We start from the raw sequence: 26,993 nt of genomic DNA, 5'->3' as shown, positions 1-26,993 counted from the left end.
ATGGAGCCCGCGGGGCCCCGCTGAGGGAGCGCCGGGCCGAGCGGGGCCGCCGTCGCCATGTCGCTGGGCGAGTACGAGCGGCACTGCGACTCCATCAGCTCCGACTTCGGCAACGAGTCCTCGGGCAGGGGCGGCTCCCGCGGCGGCGGCGGCGTGCCCGGCGAGCAGGAGGAGCTGCACTACATCCCCATCCGCACCCTGGGCCGCGGCGCCTTCGGCGAGGCCACCCTGTACCGCCGCACCGAGGTAGGTGGGCGGCCCCGGCGGCGGCAGAAGGGCTCCGTGCCGCCGCCCCCGCCCAGGGCCCCGGCGCCGCTCCCAGAGGGGCGGGGGCCGCTGCCGGGGCCGGAGGGGCGGTCGGCAGGGCCGGTGCTCCAAGGCGCCGGTGCCCGACGAGCCGCAGATGGGCTCGGCCCCTGGGGTGACCGACAGCCCCCAGGGTGACACTGACAGCCCCCAGGGTGACATCCCCCGGCACCGCTCTGGGAACAGCCCGGATACCAAGTGACAGCTTCAGCCCTCAGTGTCCGGGGGTGCAGGGTCTGGGCTTTGTAGCGTTTGGGCACTGCCGGTCCCTGGGTCCCCTGAAGTTTGGCAGGGAGATGTGGAGGTTCTTCCTACTCATTTTTCTGTGTTTTGTTCCAGTTACAGAGGACATGGGGTCATCTCATACAGGTAACTCTCTCACATGCTCAGCATTTCAGTGTAATCAGGGGAGACTGGATGAGAAGCCAGTCGTCCCGTTGCTCCCAACTCGTTTAATACCATCCAGTTCAATTGTAGTTGTGGTTTTAGTGGCTGTCAAGGAAAAATGCTTTGATTTAGTTCCAAAGGAAAGTTCTTCAGTTTTTTTCTGGCCACCTTGAGATGCCCTGGCTTGCCCAAGTATAAGTGAACACTGTTCACTTAAGAGATCGCTTGTAGCATGCCTGACAACATATGTGGGCCTAACAAGGGCAAACTAAATCTAAATTCATTCTGGTTTCCTTATTGGCTTGTTTTGGAGAGTTTTTTTGGTTTGGGTTTGTTTTTTTTTTTTTTTTCTTTAGGCTTTTTCCTTTGAATATTTGTAACAGCTTATGCTCTTGTGCAATATCCTACAGTTACAGCACTAAAAATACAATGTTCTCCCTTTACTGAACAGGAGTAAGTTTAGTCTTTATTGAAATAAAACAAACCCTGTGTCTTTCCCTTGGTTTGGTGTTTTGGTTTTGGTTTTTTTTCCCCCAGAGCGAGTGTTGGCCAGCTAGCAAGATGGCTTCAGGCCATGACTATTTCTAATGACGAACTGCAAACCTCAAAACTTAAGTTGTGAGGAATAATTTTCTGAAATATGTAAGAGACGGGAAAGTCTTTTACTTTTCCTGATATTTTAATTCCCTCCTATAAAGGCACTTACTGTTCTCTTCATAAGAGTGTGTTTTTTATTGAAAGATGTTTTTGTGTTTCAGGATGACTCGCTTGTAGTGTGGAAGGAGGTGGACCTGACCCGGCTGTCAGAAAAGGAGCGTCGTGATGCTCTGAACGAAATCGTCATCCTGGCCCTGCTGCAGCATGAGAACATCATCGCATACTACAATCACTTCATGGATAACACCACGCTCCTGATTGAGCTGGAGTACTGCAATGGTGAGGTCCCTACTCCCATCTGTGAACAGGCAGCTGCCATGTGTGTGGGTCCCCCTCCTGCAGAACCTGCAGCAAGTGTTTCTGGGGTCTGGAGAGCAAAGAATTCTGGTGGTGAATTCTGCTGCATAGCTCCTGAAGAAGAGACTGAGAACCCTTCTGATTTGTGTCTCAGGTGCTAAAAAAAGAAGCCCAGTAGTTAGTGGAGGCAGTCTATGCAGTTGATGATTTCTTGAGTTTTCTGAATGGCTGGTGTGCTGAAAGGAGTGGATTATTGGTGATAAACACTTCCAGTGCATTTTGCTGTGTTCTTTTAGGAGGGCAGTGGGAAAAGACTGGGAGACTCTCTGGGCATCTCTAGCAGTGCAGAGCGGGGCTGTTTTTTCAGTACTGTCACTTAAATAAGTTTATAATTTGGCATTTATAAATCAGAGCTTAAAAATGTCGTGGTACGCTGCAGTCAGGTTTTTTTTTCCTGATTTCTGCTTTCAGCTTTTACATTTACTATTGAAAAACCCCAAACAACAAACCTGGTCCTTCTGGTGGTGGAGCAAGTTTTGAAATTCTGTCCAAGAGTAGTTCAGATGATGGTGTTTGGAGTTGGTAGGGAAGGCAGTCCTAGCTCGGATGGAGCGAGAGCAGGATTTGCAATGAGGCTGTGACCAGCAGCTGCTCTTAGATGGCAGGAAGAGCAGCCCATAGACATTTTACACTGGTGGAACAGGATACATGCCTAGAACTGCAGTGTGGCTTCTGTTTGGGTGAGTGGGACGGCTCCCCAGGCAGAGAATCTGGTGTTTGTATAGGGCTTGCATTAAGGCTTGGCTCATTGGTAAAACATTTTTTGCTGGAAAAGGGTATAGTCGTGTTGTGATCACCTTATACAACAGATTGCTTTCACTGGAACAGGTTGGAGAGCACAACAGAGTTGTGCAACATCCTTTAGAAGGGTGTCAGATACCATGGTTGGCAGCTTGGCCAAAGCTGGTTTTTCTTCTCTGCTTTTTGTTCTTATGGAGGATGGAGTCCAGTGCAAGCATAGGGGAGTGTTAGCTCTTTGAGGCGCCTTTTATTTTAGGCATTCTCTCTCTGTGTCAATTGCTTACTTGCTGTGGAAAGACTGCATGCTTGAGGCCATGATAAATTTGTTGGAGGGCATAGAGAAAAGCTGTGTAGTCTTGATGTCTGTGCACATTTGTAAATGCCTCTGTTAGCTTTGGGATAATAACCAAGAGATGAGTGTACAGCTGGTGTTGCCTGAGTGTGTCTGAATGGCAGAGAACAAGGGACATGACAAAGAGGAAATCTTCTTTGGACTTCCACCTAGTGGTTGTGCCAATGCATAAATAGTTGTTTCTTTGGCTTTTTTTTACAGTGTACAAGCCCAAGATAATTTGTGAGTAATTTTTAAAGTAAAGCTGGACTAGTCACTTTCAGACTTCTTCTTCTCAGAATCCAAAGGTTTTACTGTTTAATTTGCTTGTCTCTTCTGAAGATCTAGAAAAGAATTTCAAATTTCAGTAAATGTTGCCCCTATTTTAGAGAGGAGGAAGGCGAGTTATTGATTTATTTGCCTTTAGTTCCATGTGTACATCATGGTACTGTAAGACTTGGATTTACCATGGGATAACATCAGTGAATACAAATGAAATACATTTGGAAAGAAATATCCTATGAAATACAGTAATTGAAAAGAGAATAACCTGTGTTGGAAGGTTAGATGTGAGTAGATGGAACAAATACAAAATTAATTTGGTTTTTGTATGTGTGCATAGAGGTATTGGTTGTATGAGTCAGGAGCTAACTTGTCTCCTTGGGTAGGATTTTGGCAATGTAGTACCTATCATGCTGCTCTTTTGTTCCAAAAAGCTGCCAAAAAAATGGGAGAAAAAAAGAGAGATGAAAAACACAATTGACTAAAAACCTGCAAAGTTTGAGTGGTTAGAAAAGACATTCATAAGAAGAGGCAGAAGTGAATACTTTGGTTAAATTGTGAGTGTGAAAGTGGTTTGTAGCTAATTTGTAAATGTGAACATAAGGCAGAAAAAAGAAATGCTGAGAAGTTACAGCAAGGCTGAATGAGAAGAAATATATATAATATATGATAATTGGGCTTTGGAATAACAACAGGAGGGGATCATAGTTTTGGGATTTACTGTTTGGGTGCTGATCTGACAGGGAGTTTAAATACCTGCAGCCCTCAGCATAATTTCTTTTACCTCTCCTTAATTTTCAGTCTGCTCTCTTGAAGTCATGGGGTGCACCAAAGATTTCTGCTGATTTCAGGCTTCTGTTAGTGGTATAGCTGTTGTCAGTGCTTTGTGAATTCTGCACCAGTGTATTTGGCAAGGCAGATAAAGAAGAGGCCAGTCCAGAGGGAGTAGGTAGGGAAAGACAGTAAATTGTGCTTTCAGGGACTACTCTGATTTAAAAATTGTTTTCTTTCTCTTTTTTAATGTGTTATTTGTATATACAATGCTGAACAGGACAATCTCATGTTATTTGGTGTACACCTGATACATGTTTACATACCTCAAGAAACACTTAAAAAGATAAATAAAAAAAAAAAGTAAGGACTGCTGGCTGAGCTTACTGGTTTGCTTTTCAGAGAGTATTAAAGGGTGGTGTTAGAGAATTGTCTCTGCTTAGGCTTAAACACACCACTGAAGTTCTTAGATGGAAGAAGAACTTAATTTTGTGAGTGCCTGATGAGTTTAAGTGAAGAATGCTGCGAGAGAGCTGTAGTGATTGATCAGATCTCTTAGGGGGGGTTGAGTATTCCCAGCAGCACTTGAGCAGAGTAACTGCTGCCATTAACTAAGATGAACATCTCTGTCTTTCTCACTCACTTATAATTACAGGAGGGAACCTCTACGATAAGATTCTGCGACAGAAAGACAAGTTATTTGAAGAAGAGGTAATTTGGAGTGGCTTGAGGGAGCAGTGGGGCTGGCCTAATGTTCTGGCAAATACACAAATAATCAGTAGGATTATTTGTGTATTTCTTCAATTTTTTTTCATTGTGATGGTGGGGAATTTTGTGTTTATCTGGGGGCTGGTATCCTCCTTGTTCAATATTGCAAGCATTTATGGACTATCTGAAACTTATTTTCCTTTTAAACTGTCTATAAGCAGTATATAGTTCCAAGGGAGGAATAATGAAAGAGAGCTGGCTTTCTTTACCTTATCATCTTGGCAAACATTTAACTTTTAAACCTTTCTGTGTTTCTTCCTAGTGGGCCCTCTGTTTCTATCCCTTCTTAATAATTTTGTATGTGTTTTTTTTCAAGTAATTTTGTTGAATCTATCTTACTCTTCTCATTTTCTGTCTTTATTTTATTTAGAACTTACTTTTTGCCATCTGCTTTCACTGCATGCTGAGCTGATTAGTTTTAGATTACACTTACTTGTCTTATTTAATAACTTCTAAGGCTTTCTGGCTCATGGAGAGTATTTAGTGGTCCCAATTCATATTTTGGAGAGCACAACTGTAGGTGTTCCCAAGTGGTCATTAGTTGTCATTCTGAAGTCTTTTCACTTATTGGATCTCTAATGCTTGTCAGAACAGACTCTATGAATGGAAATAGAACAATCTACCTATGGAAATATCTGTTTTAGAGATTTCCAAACTAGAAAATTCTAAAATTGTCATACTTCTGAAAGGGCATCTAAATGTATGGCCAGGCCATCTTGCTGTGTCTCAGTGTGACAGGGACGTGTAGGGTTTTGTGGTTTTGAATTTTTTTCAAGCCTCACATTATGCTTATATTCCTCCATGTGCAGATGGTGGTCTGGTATCTCTTTCAAATTGCATCAGCTGTGAGCTGCATTCATCGAGCTGGAATTCTTCACAGGTAAGAGTGGCGTGCAGAAAGCTGAGGTAACCAGTGCAGTTCATGGGGGTCAGTGAAGAACTTCTTTGCTCTTTTGTTTGAAGCAAGCACCAAGCTTCTCTCCACAGTGTAATAGCATCTCCTAGATGACAAGAATCCCTTTTTTATTGGGCTAGAAACCGTCTTGTGATAAATGTGCAGGAAATCTCGTATTTGAAATTGGAACTGCAGCTGTGTGAACAAAGAGTTTATCCACAGAGGAAGGAAGTAAATTTGCCCTTTATTGCGATAGCACATGAATGATGTTTGTTAAAGTGGGTAGGAAGAGCATTTACCACAGGCCAAAGGTACTTCTGAGCTGTTCCAGGGTTAATAGCTGCAAGCCAGTGTGTACATCATTCTGTAATTCCTGGAGGCTAGTGGTGATGAAGACTCTGCATTTGTCCATTGCTCTAATATAACCCATGTGAAGATTTGTCCTGCATTTGTCTGAATCTTATTTCTGTGGCATGTTACTTAAGGAGCTAGTACAGTCTGCTAGCTTGTAGTGGTGATTTTGACAGTTATTCTGAGATTTTAATGTGTAGTTAATTACCTTTTTCTGTTGCCCTTTTCTGTTTGGGAGCAGTAAATTTCACATCTTATGTGTGTTTCAAGGAGGCCATGATGTTCTGGGGGGTACTGCACATGTAGACAGCCACTTCCAGCACAGTTGGATCATGTGCTGCACTAACTTATGGGGATAGCTGTGTGAGGATGTTTTCTGTAGGATAGCATTCTGGCTGCTGCCATTCTGAATCTTTAGTAACTGGCAAGCCTTGCTAATGAGGGGTTGGTAGCCTACACTCAGCAAATAGTGCCTAAGTTTTTGGCCTGAGGCAAATGCAATGTCTGTCCTGCTTTGCAGTGATTTCCTGCTTACCGCCTCTGAACATGTGTGGCCCCAAATCCTTCCATAATAACGAATTGAACAATTGTTTAAATGTTTGCAGTGATTTCTTTCTGCTGCAGACATTGTCAGAGTGACCCAGGGCTTTGTGACGCCCCAAGTGGATGAATGCAAAGTGCTGCTTTACTTGATGTTTTCCTGACCTACACTGGGAAGTTGTTGATGGTACATTAGGAAAAGTGGGTGTTAAGAAGTGTTGGCCATGAAAAGCATATCATGCTGCCAGGGCTTCCTCTCTATTTCCAGCCTCTTGTGTTGATCTGTGAAACTACACACAGATTACTCTGTCTGAGAGAGAGTGTTTTCTATCAGTTTTGGCCATCCGCCTTTTGATCTCTTGGGCATAGTACGTAGAATCATGGTATCATTAAGGCTGAAAAAGACCTCCAAGATCTCAAGAGTCAAACTGAACATCACCATGTCATAGCACTAAGTGCCATATCTAGTTGTTTCTTGAACACTTCCAGAGATGGTGGTTCTACCACTTCCCTGGACAGCCCATTCAATGCTTAACAACCCTTTCAGTGAAGAAATTCTTCTGATAGCCAACCTCAACCTCTCCCGGTGTGTCCTGAGGCAATTTCCTCTTGTGACAACAGTCACCAGTTACCTCGGAAAAGAGACTGACCCCCATCTTGCTGCAACTTCCTTTCAGGCAGTGGTAGAGAGCAGAAAGTTCTCCCCTGAGCCTCCTTTTCTCCAGGCTAAAGACCCCCAGCTCCCTCAGTTGCTTCTCATCAGACTTGTGCTCCAGAGCCTTCATCAGCTGTGTTGCCCTTCTCAGGACATGGTCCAGCCCCTCAATGTCTTTCATGCAGTGAGGGGCCCAGAACTGGACTTGAGGTGTGGCCTTGCCAGTGCTGAGTATAGGGGAACAATCCTATTTGTTTTAAACAAGAAGACACGCTTCTCCTGATACTGGTCAGGGTGCCACTGGCCTTCTTGGTGACCTGGGCACGCACTGGCTCGTGTTCAGCTGCTGTCAACCAGCATCCCCAGGTCCTTTTCTGCTGGGCAGCTTTCCAGCCATTCTGCCCCCAGCCTGTAGCAATGCAGAGGTTGTTGTGGCCCAAGTGCAGGACCTGACATTTCACCTTACTGAACCTCTACAATTGGCCTCAGCCCATGGATCTAGCCTGTCTAGATCCCACTCTAGAGCCTACCCTACCATCCAACCCATCTGCACTCCTGCCCAGCTTGGTGCTGTCTGCAAACTGACTGAGGGTGCACTTAATCCTCTTGTCCAAAATATTGATAAAGGTATTAAACAGGACTGGCCCAACACTGTGCCCTGGGGAACCCCCCTGGTTATTGACTGACCTGGATGTGGCACCCATCACCACCATGCTCTGTGCCCCGGCCACCCAGAGTTTTTAATGCAGCAAAGAGTGCACTTACACAAGCCATGGGCCGCCAGCTTCTCCAACAGCCTGCTCCTGCATCTCTAAAATTTCCTTCCTAAAGTATGTCCAGCCTTCCTAGACCCCTTTGTTTTTAGGAGCAGTTTCCCAAGGGTCTGTCTGAACCAGTGTCCTGAAAAGACCAAAGTCTGCCCTCCAGAACTCCAAGGTGTAGAGGTTTTGTTGATCTCCTTCCTTACTTCACCAAGAACTGAAAACTAATTTTGTGGTCACTACCAAAGATGGCCTCCAGCCACCACATCTCCCACCAGCCTTTCTCTGCTCAGAAACAGCAGGCACTGCCCCAGTAGACTTTCTGACCAGGTGTGTCAGGAAGTTATCTCCACGTCCATCCTCCAGGAACCTCCTAGACTGCCTCCTCTCTGCTGTGTTGAGTTTCCAGCAGACATGCAGCAGGGTAAAATCTCCCACAAAAACTGGTGATCATGAAACATTAGCCAGCTGCTTGTGGAGTCTCATCTGGCTCTTCATCCTGGCTGGGTGATCCTCCCCCTGATTCTCACCCACAGGCACCAAGCCATATTGTCCCTGACCCTGGGCTCTGTGCGGTTGAAACGCTCCCCAATGTTCAGAGCCACCCCACTGCCTGTCCTTGCAGCCTGTCCCTTATGAAGAGCTGCTCTGCAGCCCTCCAGTGGTGCACACAGCACATTTCCATGGTGGCAGCTGTGTCACAGCTTCCTTGCTGCACGATGGGTTCCAGGGCCTCCTGTTTGTTGCCCATGCTGTGTGTGTTGGTGCAGATGCACTTCACCTGGGCTATGGATTTCACCCCCAACACTGGCATGCAGCCCACAGGCTCCTGTCTAACCAGCCTGCTCTGATCTCCTTCCCCCTTCAAATGTAGACTGTGCCTTCTCAGTCAGCCCAGCCAACTCATGGGTAGAATCTGTGTCATGTTATAAAGAGTTCTTCTTGAGGAGTAAAGACATGCTGAAGTTCTAGAGTGGCATCTGTTTCACACCCTCTGTGTGTGTGTTTATATTTGCATACATACATATTCATACTTATGTTTTTAGTGAGCTCAGCATCTCCTGGCTTGGGTCTATTTATAAAACTAGAAAAATAAGACCTGCTCAATGACCTTCATTCTTAGTAACTGAGAGGGGAGAAAGAGCTATCTTTGATCTGTGGCCTTTACATAGGTGTCTGAGCCTGAGCTTCTGCAACTGTGTTGTGTTTGTGTGGGAATGTGATAAAACATGGACAACTGCAGTTACTGCCCTGATACTTGGGGCAAAATTGCTTTTGGAGAACTCTATGTACATATGTGTGACAGAGTGCTGGCAGAGTAGCAAGTAGTTCATTTTAGGGGGAAAATACAGTAATCTGTGAAAAACTGTGAAATCTGTAAGCGTATTCAAGTGTTTGAATTTCTTTTTCTCGTTTCAGAGACATAAAGACATTAAATATCTTTCTAACCAAGGCAAACCTGATTAAATTGGGAGACTATGGGTTGGCAAAGAAGCTGAACTCTGAGTACTCTATGGCTGAGACTGTGAGTATCTGCCATCTTTGTGTGCAAACTAAGTTGTGTTTTTCTTTCATCTCTGCATGCCTTGCAGAAGACCAGGGATGCTGTACGTTCTTGCTGCTTGTTTTCTGTTATTTTCCTTTGCCTCACCCCTCAGTTTCCCTCAGTGTTATGATATCATAGAATTAAGGCTGGAAAAGACCTCTAAGATCATTTAGTCCAACTGTTAACCCAGCACTGCTGTGTTCATCACTAAACCATGTCCCCAAGTGCTGCATCCACAGGTTTTTTTGAACACTTCCAGAGATGGTGACTCAACTACTTTTTTGGGCATCTTGTTCCAATGCTTGACCCTTTGAGTGAAGAAGTTTTTCCTAGAATTTTGTGTAAACCTCCTCTGGTGCAACTTGGAGCCATTTCTTCTTGTCCTTATTACTTGGAGTCACTTATTACTTGGAGACTGGCACCCACCTCGCTAGAACTTTACTTCCTAACTTTGTCTCACTAACTTTGCCATATTTGCTGATGTGTTGCAGCCTCCAGTTATCCTTGCTCCCAGGTTACCTTTTGGAGGTCTGTCTCTCTGGAAAGCAGCAGCAGACTAAAGATAGGTGCCACTATGGGAATAGAATTGTACCAGAGCTGGTGTAGCCATGCTAGAGAGCACTGCTCTTCTTTCCCCTAGGCATGGTACTTCTAAAGGTGAGTCTGTGTAACAGGAAGGCAGTGTTAGCTGAAGGACAGAGACAGCAGCACTATGGTCACATCAGAGCAATGCTCTCCTCTGGGCTAGTTAAGGCCAGCTTAACAAATTACAGTAATTTTGTCATGCTGCTGTGCTAACAGGTACATTTTGCCTCAGGTGGATCTGAGATGGCTTGGATGTGTGTGCCTGACATTGCACTGTGCCACAGGCATGTCTCAGATGTCTTTAATATTCAGGCTCTGAACTGGATTGTGAAGAAGCAAGAAACGCACTTGTGTTTCTTATGGTAACCAGATGTATGGCTTATTGGTAATGTTCCTGAAGGGGGACAAAGTGTTGTAGGAGAGATTAATTCTGCCAGAAGGCTGTCAAACTTGGCCTCGTTCCAGACCCTGCCAGAAAGCATTTCTGCAGCCAGTTATGACACAGGGTAAGCTGTATTGCAGGCACTTACAAGGTTCAGTTTGGATTTCTCAGCTCCATTAATTTCTGTGGTGAGTGTTAGGCTTGGAAAGGGAGACACTGTCTGAGGTTCCTGTCTGCTAAAGCCTTTGTTATAGTTTGGGACACAAGCCAGCTCACACTTCCTCTTACCAGCCTGTATCATTCAATTTAAGACCAGGTGTTGGTGTTCTGTTAGGATGTGTAGTTAAATACTTGCCAGTCTCCTTCCAGAACATGAGCACTATTGTGCAGTTCCACTGTAAATGGGAACAAAAGGCTGCTGCATAAAGCCTTCACTAGGCTGGGCTGCAGTAGAGCCACTTCTGTTTTGTCACATTTTTCATGGCCTTCTGACTTTCAGAGGCAGTTCAGTCTGTGCTGTGAATTTCCAGGTTTGTTTTTCCCTGTGTTGTCTGTATTCATCTATACCTGCTAGACCTTGCAAACATTGTTTTTTCCTTTTTCACATATGAAACATTTTGAACTACACACCTTCAACCATATTTTGATTTTTACATGCTGGCTATCCCCTGGTCTACTTGCTCAATTTGTAACCTAATGACCAGTGGCAGACTGGAAGTAATTTTCTGGGAAATGAGTGCAGAACATGTTATTATCAGTATTTGTAATTGTAGCAGTCAAATTGTGATTTTGTAGAATGTTCACATCTTTCTTACTAAACACTGATTTCTTAATTTATCATTTTCTACCATTTACCAAAGAAGATGCAGAAAATACATCTGTCTTACAGAAAGCTTACATTATCCTTTGTTTAGAAAAGGTTTATGTGCAGTGTCCTAGTTCTCTGTGTGATACTCAGAATCTCAGAGCTCCTGAACCCTCCCATGGCAGGGACTTGTGTAGCTGTGCAGAGGTCAGGCTCTGTGACAGGAAAGGGGAGGGAGATGGCACACTCTCAATGTGCCCATTAGGTATCCAGTGTACTTGCAGAGCCTCATGAAGGGCAGGCTTTGTAAAGCTCCTTGGAGCTTTGCTGAGAGAGTTGAAAAGAGGTCGTCTATAAATATTTCTCCTTTTTCTAAATTCTCTCTTACTTTGTTTTGCTGTCTAGTTTCTTTCTAAGGAGTGAGCTCCATTCATCTGGAAGCTTCATTCTTACATCTTTTATCATGTTTGTTCTGTCTCCTTGTTGTGACTTTGAGCTAAGCCACTGCTTCTGCAGTACCTGGGAGACCTTTGTGTTTATATGCAGGGGTTTGAATTTTTGTGTGGTGGGGGTGTTTGTTCTACACAAAAGAATTGTTCAGGAAAGTCCACTTCTGAAGTGAAGGCCTTTTGGGTGGGACTCAAGCCAGCTTTCTGCATACTGACCCAAAAGGAAGCCTTCTTTTCGTTCAAGACAGAGCAGCCTTTGTCCTGCCACTGTCTTGTGATCAGCGTGGCTCCACAGCCAAGGTCTGGCATCTGTATTTGGAAGCTTTGCTAGATCCTTTATCTTCAGCCTCATGTGATGGTTTCCATGTGCCTGGTCAGTACATAAGGCCCTGATTACCCCTAAATGATGTATATTTAAGAGAGGGGAAAGTCCTTGCTGTGTTTTTGTGACTATTACTTTAGTGAGAAGTCTGTACCACATCAGGTACATGAGAAGAGAGGTGTCTAGGATCTCTTAGGAAGCTCAGGGCCAGATAGGTTCATGGTTGACAGCAGAAAAAGCGTGCTTGTTGTTCCCATCCCTCCAGGACATTAGGGAGGTGGTTCACTAGTGCTGTGTCTAGCTCTGTCCTGTGTGAACAGAATGGATACAGAGTTCCTGAATTGAAAGCTGCTGGATCATTTCTGATTTTTAAATGTTTTTTTTCCTAGCTGGTGGGAACTCCGTATTACATGTCCCCAGAACTCTGCCAGGGTGTGAAATACAACTTCAAATCAGATATTTGGGCTGTGGGCTGTGTCATCTTTGAGCTGCTTACTCTGAAGAGGACCTTTGATGCTACTGTAAGTCTTCAAACCAATATGGACTGAATAACCTTATTTTTTATTGTCCTAAGATTCACACTCAGCTCATAGTTTTCTTCAGTAATTTTTTCTTTTGTTGTTGTTTAAATCTGCTAATTAAAAAACCAGTGGCCTGAATTTGTATCATGGTTGTGAAGGAAGTGTCCTTTTCACTACAAGGAGGAAGTTTGTGACTGTGTAGTCTTCTTGCTCTTTTAGCATTACTAGCTGTGAATTTTCTGTCTGGCATTCTGTAGCAAAAGGTTCTGGCCTTCACATTTCATAGGATTAGATCCTGTTACTCTTTCTCAAAACTTGGTTGCAAGAGAAGTCTGGTCAAGTTGGCTTAGGGGAGGGTGAAAAGAGCATTGCTGGCTGACACATGTGATTTGCTAGTTTGTGCCATATGATGGGAGAAGCTGCTAGTTGTTGTAGGCAAGATTTTGTAACCCTGAAAGACAAGATGTGAAAATACCACCCTTTCCTGACTTTCTCCAGTGATGGCTCTCAAGTCCAGGCTTTGCTGCTGTGCTGTGTTTAAGGGCAGTGTACCACAGAGGTGATTTCATGCAAAGAGAAGCCTGATCTCCCTGCACTGTTAGAGAATTTGGTGAAAAGCTGGATGTTGCCAAGTCCTACCTATCAGAGGTACCTTTTCTGCAGGAATTGTTATTAGATTTCTGGAGAACCTGCTAGGCAGGGAAGAAGAGGGATTTATCCTGATCAGAGATGGAGGAAGAAAGTAGTGGTGGCCTATAGCATCTCTCCCCACTGGACACATTGTCCAGTTTGGTTCCATTAGGACTGGTTTCTGGTTTCTGCCTAGAATCCCTTGAACCTTTGTGTGAAGATTGTACAGGGAAATCGTGCCATGGAGGTGGATTCCACTGTCTACTCCTGGGAGCTGATCCAGATGGTGAACTCCTGCCTTGATCAGGTTGGTGAAATACTTTATAACTTTCAGATACCCGTTCCCAGCTGTCTCAGCCATGGAATTCATGGGTGAAGGGGAATGACATGCCTGTTTCACTATGTGAGCTGTTGATGCAGGGTAATTTTTGTGAGGCCTGAGGCATCACTAAGGTTGGGCTTTCTCCAGTCTTCTGAAAGCTTTGTCTCAGTCCTGCAGGCTCTGGAGGTGTGCTGGGTTTACTGTGATCACAAGTATTTAATGGGCTGGCAGAAGCAATTATTTTTTAATGCAGTGCTGTGAATGTAGGAGCATCATCTCAGTACAGTCTCTTAGGGCTCTGGCTTTCTGTAGGGAATTAATTTATTGATAGCAAACATAGTATTAATACCTTTGGAGCATGCAAGTCCCTCCTGCACATCTGTAGTATTTGTCCCTATTCACTCTAAATGTTTGAATTGATTCCTTTCCCTTCTGAAGGGAGTCAAGGAAGGAAGTCCATGCAGGCTTGAATAAGTCTTCTGGCCCAAGATTTTGTTGTAGATGATGAGTATTTCCCTTGTTGAGGAACTTGTTGCTTCCTTCTTTCAGGACCCAGAAAAGAGACCCACTGCAGATGAATTGCTCGAACATCCCCTCCTCAGCAAACGCAGGAGGTAACCTCAGATGATCTTTCCTGAAAACCTGGATGGCTGACAGGGAACACAGGAGGGGTCGTGCAGACTGGTGGTGTTTATGCTTTCATAGCAACCTTCTGAAGTGAATTTAGACTGATGTGGGGTAGATATTTAAGTACTTCATTTTCCTTAGGGGAAAAGCGCATTTTTGCAGTCTTGTCTTCTGGTCTGATGTTCTGTTGGTGCATGTTCTGTTGGGAAAGGTCTCTGCATCCTTAGAAGCTTTTGTATTGAGAACCTTGAGGTATTCCATTCTGAGACTCTTTGAGGAATGCTTCTTTTTACTCTTCAAATTTCTGTGAACGAAGAGTCGCAGAGATCCTCTTGCAGTCAGTGGAAAAAGCCATTTTGAATATATATATTCAAAATATATGGATCTTTCAGTATAGAGAATGATATATATTCTTTCAATGTAGAGACTCCCACTTTTTCCTTTTGTTGTCTCCCTCTTTGAGAGAGACTTGCATTGAAAGTGGCCCATGTTAGTTTAGTTTAGACAATCAGCCTGCACACACTATCTTGTCATGAACGAGACAGTAATTCTGGGCTGTTTTTGTTCCACATTTGTTTATTTGGGAACAGCAGACTTAGTCCTTTACAGCAATACTCTTTTGCTTGGTGATCAGCAGAGTTTGAATTTTGTCTCACTATAGGCATTGGTAAAAGCCCAAATCCTGATAGTATTTAGCCTTTTAAGGTTATTCTTCTGCAATATGGGTATTGGTTGGCTGTATTTTCATGCAGACGTAGTTTGTTGTCCTCAGCTCTCTAGAAGTTTGTTAGCTGTGTGCTACATTACTTCTGCCCTACTTACTGTGTATTGCTGCGAGCTGGTAAACAGCTGCCATGCTTCCTCCAAGAGGCAGCAGCATTTTATTGGAAAGGAAAACAGTCTGTGTGTGCTGCTTGTCAGTAAATTGCATAGACTATGTTGCTGTTTCCTAAAATCCTTTTTTCCCTTGGCAGGGAGATGGAAGAGAAAGTCACGCTGCTTAATGGGCCAAATAAGCGACCAAGGTAATTATTTAGACATGTGTTTGAAAGGAAGTATGGAGAGAACAGCTCCCCAGAGAGGAACTGAGAGTGTTAGCCTGTGACAACCTTAATGGAACAGTGTGGTTTAGAAGATCCCTGAATGCTAGAAGTTTGACACAGCAGTTGCATGCTTATTGTCCTGTGTTTTACTCTGCCTTTTATATCCTACTTATTTGTATGGCTGGAGCTGTACCTCAGCAGGTCCCATCCAGCTCTAATCTGTCCTACTGAGGATGTCATCTGTGCAGCCTACATATCTGAGTTGTAATGTAGATCTCTCCTTTCACACAGATTCCTTTCAGCAGGAGGAACATGACTGTCTGAATGATGAATATTACATTAATATAAATAAATATCTTCTATAAAACCTGATATAGCATAGCTTCAGCATAGTTCCCAGCAATCCTGTAAGCAGGGCTGCTCTGTGAAGCAGTTAGCTTCTGTGACATGTATAGCTGCTTGTCTGTTATTTATCAAATAGAATTTGGTTTTTATTTTGAATTTTATTTTTGAAAATAAAAACCATGAATGGTTGTGAAGAGCAAACTGCTTAGACAACAGCAGGAAGATGGATGATGACAGGGAATGCAAACTCATGAAAGCATATGTGTTTTGTTGGGGGGGGGTCTTGTGCAGGTCAAGTACCGTGAACGAGGCTCCCATTGCCGTGGTGACCTCCCGCACCAGTGAGGTGTATGTTTGGGGTGGTGGCAAGTCCACCCCCCAGAAGCTGGATGCCATCAAAAGTGGCTGCAGTGCCCGCCAGGTGTGTGCTGGTAACACTCACTTTGCTGTGGTGACGGTGGAGAAGGAGCTCTACACCTGGGTGGTAAGTGAGACAAGCTGCAGGAGGCGGGTCAGGGTGGGAAAGGGGGGTTCACATCTACTGCTGACTGTTCATGAGCTTGTTTGAATCAGATGGTCAGGGAGCTTGGAAAGGGAGAATTCCAGCTGCAGTGGACACTGAGGCCATCTGAGCTGGGGCTGATACAAGTCTCCCAAGGCAAGGGTTTTTCGGGGAGACATTTTCTTTTGTGACAGGAAGTGTCTTGGAGACTTGCTGTGCACTTGAGGTTTGTAGATGGTGGTCTTGCAGGCCCAAACACTGAGTCAATCATCTCTTCCTGAGGTGTTCATTCCATTCCTGACTACTTAGACGTGCAGTGGAGACTTAGTGATTCTCAGTTTTTGTATTTTTGAGGAGGTTTTTCAAGATCAGAATGGGTGGGATGAGTGACCTTTTTGTAATACAGTTGTCATCTGCAAGGCAACTTCCATCTGAAAGCAGAGGGGTCTCATGCTAAACAGCTCTGCCTTTTATGATGAGTGGAAATTCTGGAATAGTTTAAAGTGAATAAAAATGTTGGCATATAATGCATTTTAAATAATTGAATTCAGTCTTCTCAGGTTGAGATGGTCTCTGACATGGAGGTCATTTCCTGGTTTCCATGGGTTTTTATATTGATGATACAGAATCTGTTAGAACAGGTTAGAAGTCAGTAGGAAAGGAAAGAGATCCAAATAGGAGGAGACCAACTTGGAGTAATTTGCTGCATGTTCCTGCAAGAACAACCACTAAAAACTTTCAGCTGGCTTTTAGTAGTTTTTGTTTCAACAGTACTTGTTTTGTATAATTTTCCTGTATAGTTACTATGTCAGGCCATGTCAATGACATTTGTTTCAGGTTGTGCATTTCTTTGCAACTATTAGGATTTAGAAAAGTAGTTCAAAAAGCTGAAGGATGAATTTCAGTCCTGCAGCAGGGACTAGATTCTGTAGCCTGGCAGATGAGGAAAGAGCAGGGATTCCTCACCAGGTGCTGACCTGAGGCTGGATCCCTCCTCGTTAGTGCATCACTGCACTGAAGTCTGTGCTGCCACTGAGATTGTTGCCTGCTGTATGTTCAGAGATGGCAGTCTCTTCCCAAGAGCAGACAGAACATTTTCTCTTGCTCCTTGCTGTCTGCTGTTGTTTGCTTATGTTGTTTACTGTTAGCTATTGACACCATCTGTGGGATTCTGGGAATGTAACCTCACCAGGGGTTTCTGTCTTGCAGAATATGCAGGGGGGCACCAAGCTGCACGGGCAGCTGGGACATGGAGACAGAGCTTCCTACCGGCAGCCAAAGCACGTGGAGAAGCTTCAGGGCAAAGCCATCCGCCAGGTGTCCTGTGGAGATGATTTCACAGTGTGCATCACGGGTAAGAGCTGGAACTCCTTTGGCTCAGACTGTTAAGGATATGTAGGCATTGACAAATCCTGTCACTTTGCTGAGCTGTTGGAGGTGTTTGCCTTCACCATGAGATTGGCAAAGTAGCTTCATGCACAAAGGAGAGAGCCCCATATGCTACTCATCCCTCAATTTGGAGGACAGTACCAACATTATTACATTTAGGATAGATTGCATCTCAACATTTGAGATAGGTCAACATTATTTTGACTCCCAAGAAGGATGGGATTTTGCTAAGGATGTGCTACTTTTTGGTGATAAAGCTGGGTGTTCACCACAAATCTACGTGTCTGTACAGAGTTTCTGCTTTTACCTGTGGTTGTGTTGCCTCCATTCATGCTCACACTAAAGATAGTGAAGCCTGAAATCAAGAATGTGGGTATATTTGGAACTCTCTTTGGACTATGTGGGGAAAGAATCACCCAGTGATGAAAAAGAATGTGTATCTAGGATTTACTGTTTAATTCAGAATGCTTGACATCTGCTAGCTGTCTCTAGTTCTAACCCTGATCATACTTTAAAAGGATGTGTTAAGTGTGGTATTGTCTATTATAGAAGAATCTGACTCTGCTTTACCCATGGAAATTATTCTCAAAAAGCTTATTTTTCCAGTGCTGAAAAGGCAGAAATTTGACAGAGATAAGCTCAGGTGGTCATTTTGAGGAAGGAGTGACTTAGATGGCCACAGAATCAATTTGTGGGTTAGTGTTAAAGAAATTGGCAGGTTCAGACAAAGGTTTTTTGGCACTGAGGTAGCTACAGGTTGTCATGTAAGATCCATCTTAACATGAACAAGAAAGGACTCCATAGTCTCCTGATGACATTCTTCTGCACTAAAGAAGAATATTGCAGGAAAGAAGTTGCTCTGACCATGTCCTAAGAAGTTAATATGCAGCCCAACAGGAGCCCCATGTGCTGACCAAGCTTCCCTTCTGTCCTTCAGACGAGGGCCAGGTGTATGCCTTTGGCTCAGACTATTATGGATGCATTGGCGTTGACAAGGCTTATGGCTCTGAAGTGCTTGAGCCCCTGCAGCTGGATTTCTTTCTTACCAATGCTGTGGAGCAGGTCTCGTGTGGAGATAACCACGTGGCAGTGCTGACCAGGAACAGAGAAGTCTACACGTGGGGCTGTGGAGAGTACGGTAGGTAGAGTCTCCCTGACCCCTGACGGCACTGGGACGTGCCTGCTGGAAAGGGGCCTGCTGCAGGTGTGCAGTGCAGGGCCTGGGTGAGGGCTGCCTGGTATATACCCTGGGGGCAAAAACCATTGTTTCTCTGGGACTTTCATTCCTTGTAAAAATGGGGAACTGGCGACTGAAGCCTTAGAACTTTGGAAAGCTCTAAGGTGCCACTTGGCTTCCCAGTGGTTCTGTGAGTGCGGTTGGTGGATGATGATGGATGTAGGGGAGCAGGGAGATTCTAGTTCTGTAGGGAGATCATTTTGGGACTGTGGAGAGGCAACACCAGTTCTTAGATATGGGCACTTGAGGAGGCCATTTTGACTGCAGTATTTTCATTGATGCAGGACGCTTGGGCTTGGATTCAGAAGAAGATCACTACACCCCTCAGAAGGTAGGGCTGTGACTACTTGTTAAAATCTGCAAGGGCATAAATCCAAATTAGTTGCTGTTTGGAAATACTATCTCTCTGAGGCTCAGGTGGTTTTTTCTGAGACATTATAGAATTTTCAAGGGTTTTAACTTTGCTGCTTCCCTTCATTTTGCTTCATTTCTCTCCTAGCAATCATGGCAGAGTCACACCACTCACAAACCAGACAGCATCATAGCTTAGAGCTTCATTGCTCTGATTTCCATGATGGAACTGGAAATGCCAGATGTTGTAGAAGTCATAGTGAGAAATACCAAATGGCTTACCTTGGGTCTGTAGAGGAAACTTACAGCAGTGCAACTACTGCAAGTCTTTGAATCTAATATAATGAGTTAAAGATTAGTTGAAAGTAAAACCCTCTTGAAATACAATGCTGAGGTAACTGCAGTATTCCAACCCTCTGTGCATTAGAAACAAATAAGGATGTGCCTGGAAGCCAAATATCTGTGATCACATAGTATCACACCCACATGGCACAGACACAAACCCAATCCTGCTCACCTAACTGTGTTTGCTGTTTGTATAGCCCATGTGGCCAGGTTGCCTATGCATCATATTTCAGGTTCCTGTGCTGGTCACTGGTGTCTGCCTTGAATATCTGCATTGTGACCAGAGTTTCCATATGCTAGACTTTATGGTATTCTTACAGCTTCATTCAAAGTAACTGTGTTGGCTGTTGATAATGTCCAGACTAGCTGTGCCGCTGCTCTACCCTCATATGTTTTCCATGTGCCAGCTTCCATGTAATAGGTGTTGGGATTTTTATTTTCTAAGGATGTATTTCTCCACCTAGGTGGATGTTCCGAAGACCTTAAACATTGTGTCCGTTCACTGTGGCTGTGATGGAACTTTCCTGCTTACCCAGACGGGAAAAGTCTTGGCATGTGGACTCAACGAGTTCAACAAGCTGGGCCTGAATCAGTGCACAGCAGGGATAATCAATCATGATGTGAGTGTGTTTGGATGCCTGGCTCCAGCTCCCAGCAATCAGTGGTATATGGGGAAATGGAACTTCTCTGACCAAGTGCTCATTAGCTTCATGCCAATGCTTTAATTCCAGTCAAGACAATGGATACTGGGATTGTGGGAAGGGGCAATTTGTTCCTCAGTTTTCTGTCTGCCCTGTGGGCTTATGTCAGATGGGAGGCGGTGAAACAGAGTGAGCTGCTCTGGTGACTTATCCAGTGATAAAGATTCTGGCAGGTTTTTATCATACTTGTTTTAGGACTGTCTTTAGGTCCTAAAACCTAGACTTTAGGTCCATTAAACCTAAACTTTAGGTTTAATATTGTGGTCAGGCATGAGCTTGCTTGAGTAGGTCTTAGCTGATGAATGTGTGATTTTTTTCACTCTGTGCTTACCCACATCTTTTGTCAGACATACTGTGAGGTGCCATATGCCACTTCCCTTACTTTGGCCAAGCAGCTGTCCTTCTACAAGATCCGTACCATTTCTCCAGGGAAGACACACACAGCTTCTATTGATGGTGAGAGCCTTGTGCAGTAAGAACTGAATTCTGGTTGCTGAATTACATCAACTTTGCCCTTTCAGCCTGGCCCTTGACACTGGGGATTTTGCTCTTGGTAGCAAGGTTCATGCCTGCTCCAGGAACTCAGGATTCCTGTTTCTCAGCAGTCTTGTTTCCTGGCCAGCTGAAGCAGCAATGTCAGCTTTCCTGTTTTTTTAAAGGGGAGAAAAAAAAAATTTGGGAAGTATGCTCTGGGCTAGCAGAGGAATTATTTGTGATCAACTTAGGCTTTGCCCAAGCCACATCAGTCAGAGAACTGTGAGGAGTCCCAACCCCCAGCATCAGAAAAGGGAAGCAGTGGGAAAAGGAACTGGGGAGGTGTTTCCAGGCTAAACCCATTCCTTTTGGTTGGCACTGTCCCCTTCCAGCCTGGCTGGCCACTCAGCAGAGCCATTCCTGTTGCTGCCTCTGCTCTGTCTCATGGCTGCTTGCAGAGCTGGGCCCTCACTGTGACTGTCTCCTCCTTCCTCCTGGCAGAGCGAGGCCGCCTGCTGACCTTCGGCTCCAACAAGTGTGGACAGCTTGGTGTCGGGGACTATAAGAAGCACCTGGGAATAAACCTGCTGGGAGGCCCCTTGGGGGGCAAGCAGGTGATCAGGGTTTCCTGTGGAGATGAATTCACCATAGCTGCTACTGATGGTGAGTGCCTCTTTGCCAAGTTGTGGTGGGTTACTTTAAACTTAATCTGCAGAGGGGTTAACTGGCTCTCACTGATCGTTTCATTTACCAGCCCTGCAGCACAGCCCTAAAATAAAGAAATCCTCCTGGCCTGGGGCTGTCTTGCCCTGTTAATCACCCCTGTGCACCCCCAAGTATTTGCTGTCCCTAAGGCTGCAGAGTACTGACTTGGTGGCTCCCTGTTAGGTTTGTTACTGGTTTGTTCTCCCACTGTCAAAACTGAGCTGGTGGATTAGGTACTTTGAGATAGCAACTACAGCAGAAAGCAACTGATCCTTACAGCAACTGCAGGCTGAGAAGGAGGGAGGGACCTGAGCCCCTGAATTTCTCTCTCCTCAGACAACCATATCTTTGCTTGGGGTAATGGCGGGAACGGGCGTCTGGCAATGACCTCGACTGAGAGAACTCATGGCTCAGATATTTGTACCTCGTGGCCTCGGCCAATATTTGGATCATTGCATCATGTTCCAGACCTGTCATGCCGCGGCTGGCACACCATCATCATTGTTGGTAAGTGTAAATTTAGGATGTAGTTTTGGGATCTTGTTTATGATGATATATTCTTTTGTCAGGAGAGTATAAATCTTGCCTGAGAACAGGCCAAATTTCTGGGGGAAATGTGGCAAGCTGCTCTGAGCCATAGGCCTGCACCACTGGCTTTGTAGGAGTTATCCTGCTTTCTGTGTGGCACTCTGACTGAAAGCATGCTTCTCTCCTTGCAGAAAAGGTGTTGAACTCCAAAACAATACGATCCAACAGCAGTGGTCTGTCCATTGGTACTGGTAAGTAACATGCCCTGAGGAGCTCTGGTTTAAGTCCACTCAGTGGTTAGTTTGAGTGGAGGAAGTTTGGTCCTGCAGCACGGTTTCTCTGTGTTTGAAAGGCCTCGCAGAAGAGCTCAAAGGGAAGAAATCTAGTTGGTGCCATGCACAGGAAGGGATGGCCCAAACCCAAGGAAGCAACAACTGAAACAGGAGAAACAACATGGGTGCAGAGAGGCCTTTGTTGTTGAGGAACTTCAATTTGACAAGGAAAAGCTGAGAGGAATTCACTGAAGGGGATTGATATGAGAAGGGGCTATAGTTGCTGGAGAGGTGGAGTCGAGTTTCTTGGACCTGTGGTAGGGCTGGGGCCAAGAAACTGCAAAAGACTGCTGCACACAAGCCCTTGTGGAGAGGCCTGCAGGGAACTTTAGGAGCTAAACTGCTGAGGGGGCTAATGCTAGCATGTGCTCTCACCATGGGCATACAGTACACATTTATGCATCTTCTCTGCTCCATCTGGGGTTTGCAACAGGAATAGCAGAGGTGCACAAACCTCTCTGGTGCACAAACAAAAGTTTTCCCTTTTGTTTGCTAGTGCCTCAGAGCTGCACAACTGGGGGAGGAGAGGAAGAGGATCGTGAACAGGAAGCAGAAACCCCCAATCCCAGTGGGGGCTTTCGGGGAACCATGGAAGCAGATCGTGAGCTGGGGGGCTGGATCAGCACTGCAGAGGCTACAGGAGGCAACAGTGCAGACAGCAGCTCCTGCCCTGGCTGGCTGCGGAAGGTAACGTGGCTTCTCAGAAATGCCTTAAAGGGCATCTAGGCTGGGACAGCTGGGTGGCCCCTTCCACCTTTGAGGGATGCTCTGATGGGCTCTTAGAGCCGTGTTGCACAGAGCCCTTAAAGCCTCGCTGCCTGTTTAACCACAAGAGGGTGTTGGTGCATCAATGGAGATGAAATGACCTGCAGGAAGTTGGCAGGCCTGAGAGAGCTTCTTTTGTGTATCCAGGAGCTGGAGAATGCTGAATTCATCCCCATGCCTGACAGCCCCTTTCCTCTGAGCATGGCATCTTCAGAGCCTGAGAAGGAGACTCTTCCTTACCAGAAACTTCAAGGACTCAAAGTGGCCTCTGAGGAACCCGTTGGATTAAACAAGCCCAAAACAGAGCCCTGGGTAATGTTATCAAAGTGAATGCAGTGAATGCTTGGCTAAAAGCTCTTGGGGACCATAAATGGCAATGTTTGAATTATGGGGAGAGCTGAGAAGAGACTATTGGATAGGCCTAATTAATCTGGATGAGGAAGAAAGGGCTGGTGATAATCAGAGATGATGCTGCAAAGAGAAAAATTCTCAAGGATTTTTTGGGAGTACAAAGCTGATTCTTGGTCAGATTTAAAGTAATGAGATCAGTTCTCACAGTGGGAAAATGTGTATAATGCAATTGGAAAAAAAGAGAAGCTGAGGTCTCAGAAGCCTAGCAGAAAACAGAAATTTAGAAAGCAGAGATAGGAAGAAGAATTGATACAGAAAATCGATGAGAAATTGCAACCTGTGAGACTACCTAACTTCAGGAGTTTTCTGTCCCAAGGGAGGCATGGATCCTACACGGGAAATGGGGGTAAACTGTATGGATTTTGGTGCTAGGAGGATAGGAACAGGTTTCCCAGGAAAAGAAGGAAGCTAGTGGCTTTGTACAGAGGACAGAAGGAGAAGTATCTTGTTGACCCTGCCTACTAGAAATTTGGCAAGTCAGGGAACAAGCTGGGATAACACTCTGGGCGTGTTTTTTTTTCTTGTGGCATATACAGCTCCTGGCCTTGCACTCAAACCTGGCCTGCCTTCCTTCCATGTCTCTGCAGCCTACTTGCCTGAGTCCAGCCTTACCATGTGGTGAAGGGAAGGATGCATCTCCCGGTGCAGGCTGCATGTGCAGTGCTCTGCAAGTGGAGGTGACACACCTGCGAGGCCTGGTTTTACAGTGTCTGGATGATCAGAAGAAGCTGCAGCAGGAAACCCTTCGTCTGAGTGCCCAACTGCAGCGGTTCTGCAGGAGGATGGAGGAAATGCAGCAGGTGAGAATCCGTCATCTGGGTGCACATCCGTGCTCAGGGCCCACCATGCTCCTGCAGATTGTGGAGGCTGTGCAGAAGAGAGCAGCTCTCAACAGCCATCTCCATCAGAACAGAATTTGGTGGGACTAATAAAGATGCCTGTTTCTTTCATAAGCTGCTGATGCAGGCTCTGGTAGTAGCAAAACAGGAATGAAGAGTTTCCTCTGAGGACAGCCCACCCTTTGAGGACTTGGGATTTCCCTTTATTTCTCTTGATGAGAAGTGATGGTCAGTCATGTGTTGCAAAGAGTAACTAATGGCTGTGGAGAACACAAACTGGGCCTTGTGCAGCTTCTAGCTTTTGTGCAACTTGTCCTGGTGCTGTTTGGGTAACTGCTGTGTGCTTTGGCAGGTGAAGGTTCATTCCAAAGGAACACAGACAACCAGAGAGGAGATGGAAGTGGATCCAAAACCTGATGTGGATTCAGATTCCTGGTGTCTCCTGGGATCGGACTCGTGCCGCTCCAACCTCTAGTCTCCTGAGCCCACTGGGATCCATCTAACTTCACAGCACACTAACCGAATGCAGAGAGCGGCTTTTCTGGCGTCAGGTCACTCGCGGACAAGGAGCGAGGCCGGAGGCTCCAGAGCAGCACCCATGTACGTTTGATATGAACTAGGAGTGAGTTTGAGAGGGGGAGGGCCCTTGAGCTCTAGGCCAGCTCAGTGACTGAAGCAGCAGCAGCTCCTCTTTGTACCTTACCTGTCAGTTCTGCACGTGAGGCAGAACGGCCCCATTATGGCGATGGCTCCAGTAGCAGCTTGTGGCCCTTTCATTGTTTCACTGTTTCCTGGGAGCTGCCTTTGGGACCCCAGTATTCATCACTGCATCTCTAGATGAGAGGAGGAAACATGTTCTGTACTGAAGCTGGCTGAGCCCTAAGACTTGCCACCTTCACTTCAGAGGGGTGAAGGACTAGGATCCTCTCCTTACCACGTGGTAAGGCCCCGGCAGTGAGGCTGCTTCCCTCTGCTCAGGCGCAGAGGGACCAGCGAATGTGTCATTCTGGAGGCAGTGGAGATGTTCCTCTTAGGGAGATCATGGTAGACAGCATGTCCCTGGCCTCGAGGCATAGCTTCTGGCCATATGGCTGAGTCCACTGGTCTGTATAGACAGAGTTTGAAGGCTTTATTCTGGGTCCTGAGGGCTTTCCAACTTCCAGGCAATGCACCAAGATGAGTGAATCGGGTGTTTCCCGTAGCAGTAGTGGGGACTGTCTGAGATTGGATCTGTAGTTCTTGGTTTCAGACCACACGTCTCCCAACCAGATGCCAAGCATCTGGGCCTCAGACTAAGTTACCCATTTCTTGCTCCAGCTGTTCAACTTGGTTTGAGTGCCAGAGTTTCTGGTTTCTTGGCATAAGCCTGTAGCTGCTCCCTGCTTGGCTTCTCTTCTGCTCAGTCCCCGTGCCTACACTCTGTGTGGGTGTGGGAAAAATCCGTGTTTTTCCACTCAGTGTTCTGATGAAGCTGGAATGCCATTTCCTACCCAGAATACGTCACTACTGCTGTGATCTCAGGATGCAGCCTTCCCCAAAGACCATGAATGATCAAATCTTAGTCCAGAATTCACCTTCTTTCAAGAAGTGAGACGTTTTCCCAAGAAAAGTGGAGATGGGAAGACGCATGGTCTGATGCTCAAGATTTATTCATTTTCTAGAGAAAATGAATAAATGAGGTTAGAGAATGAGGTTAATTTTATTCCCCTTAAATTTATTAGCAAACTGACTTTGAAGTAAAGCTAATGGGATTGGTAGGATCCCTGGGAGCCGCTAGCCTCCCCTGCCTTACTTGGTGCCTCCAAGGAGTCCTAAGTTCCTCTCACCTTTGCTGTGAGAGTGGGGTTATGATTTCATCAGGTTTAAATGATCCCCATCGATGGCATGTTACTAGAATTGCCTTAGGTCTACTGGAGGTGAATATCACATCACCTCTGACAGGCTTCTTTTGAGAGACTATTCCGGGGAATCCAGCATTCCCCATTTGTCTCTAGAGGTGGATGCCAAACCATTTGCTCGTAACATAATGCTCCTTAAATACTTCTTTGGTGCCTATTGCTAGTATCTGGGAGCTGAATCAAGTGCTGTCTTCCCAATGCAGTGTCCAGGGCAAGAATCGTTCCAGAGTGCCTGTCCACTGCTGCCAGGAGCAGGGCAGGAGGAGAGCCCTCCTGGGAGGCGGTGAGAACCAGGTGCTCTGGTACAGCCAGGCTTGTTTGCCCTTGGGGCTCTGCTCTCCTTTCCCCCCCGTGCGTTGGAGCCAGTTCTCAGGTCAGGGTCCCGGCTTGAGGGTCGTTGGTCAAGTGCAACAGTGCCTTTGAGGACTGAAATGTTGAGCCTGAGCCACGTCCAAAAAGCACGCACCAAGCTGATGAGAGTCGCTCTCCTGCAGTGCACTGCTATCCTCATTTCTCAATGCTCTGCAGTTGGGAAGCTAGGTGCACAGACTGGATTCCCCTTGGATCTAGTGGAGGATTAGGGCTCCTGACAGAGGATGCCCTGTGCTCCACAATCTCATATGTGCCTTAGAGGATTCACGCTATCCAGGTTGTGCCTGTTACAGACCACAGATTTCACACCAGCCAGCTATGCAACAAAAAAAAAGCAGTTTAAAGGTAGCACCTTTGTCTTGGGCTGAAAACGGAAAGGCAGGCAGGCAGAAGTGCCTTTGAGCAGTTTCAAACCCTTTTTACTTCTCCCCTTCTTGCAGTGCTAGCTCCATATGTGTTGGTCTCCTGCTAGTATTGCTACTGAGTTGTTGTAGTGGAACACAACTTATGCCTGCTCTGACACTCTGGCTGAAAACTAGTTTGTCGTTGTCTTTCTTTGAAAGGTTAAAGGGTGGAGTGGTTTGGAATTTCTGTTTAAATAAATGTTTAAACTCATACTCCTGTATTTGAACTCCTTTTCTTGTCTTTTTTTTTTTCCAAGAAAGGAAAGGGAAATATGCATACAGTCATCTGTTTTTCTGGCATTCTGGTTTTGGTTATTTTCTTTTGCTTATAGAAAGAGGGTGAAAGGGCTTTTAGATTCTT

The 26,993-nt window shown here is 45.6% G+C and overlaps 1 protein-coding gene across 2 annotated transcripts; it reads left to right on the top strand.

Moving 5' to 3' along the window:
* On the top strand, positions 1-26,845 carry NEK9 (NIMA related kinase 9). 2 transcript variants are annotated; one of them, XM_054275706.1, is made up of 23 exons: positions 1-246; positions 646-675; positions 1,452-1,629; positions 4,488-4,543; positions 5,410-5,480; positions 9,222-9,327; positions 12,281-12,412; positions 13,239-13,349; positions 13,914-13,978; positions 14,966-15,016; positions 15,671-15,863; positions 17,091-17,235; positions 18,208-18,408; positions 18,792-18,838; positions 19,668-19,823; positions 20,252-20,360; positions 20,880-21,041; positions 21,420-21,590; positions 21,803-21,862; positions 22,440-22,630; positions 22,856-23,020; positions 23,707-23,919; positions 24,311-26,845. In XM_054275706.1, the coding sequence occupies exons 1-23, from the start codon at positions 58-60 to the stop codon at positions 24,431-24,433; spliced, it is 2,925 nt and encodes a 974-aa protein (XP_054131681.1). In that variant the 5' UTR covers positions 1-57; the 3' UTR covers positions 24,434-26,845. The 2 variants fall into 2 exon arrangements, with proteins under 2 accessions (XP_054131681.1, XP_054131682.1); XM_054275707.1 differs by lacking the exon at positions 646-675.
* The last annotated feature ends 148 nt before the right edge of the window (positions 26,846-26,993 follow it).

This window comes from Melozone crissalis, unplaced genomic scaffold (assembly GCF_028551555.1).
Source record: "Melozone crissalis strain CALT ecotype California unplaced genomic scaffold, PUWL_Pcris_2 ptg000018l_1, whole genome shotgun sequence".
Classification (NCBI taxonomy): Eukaryota; Metazoa; Chordata; class Aves; order Passeriformes; family Passerellidae; genus Melozone; species Melozone crissalis.
The sequence above is the reverse complement of the archived record's forward strand: the minus strand, read 5'-3'. Positions and strand labels throughout refer to the sequence as shown.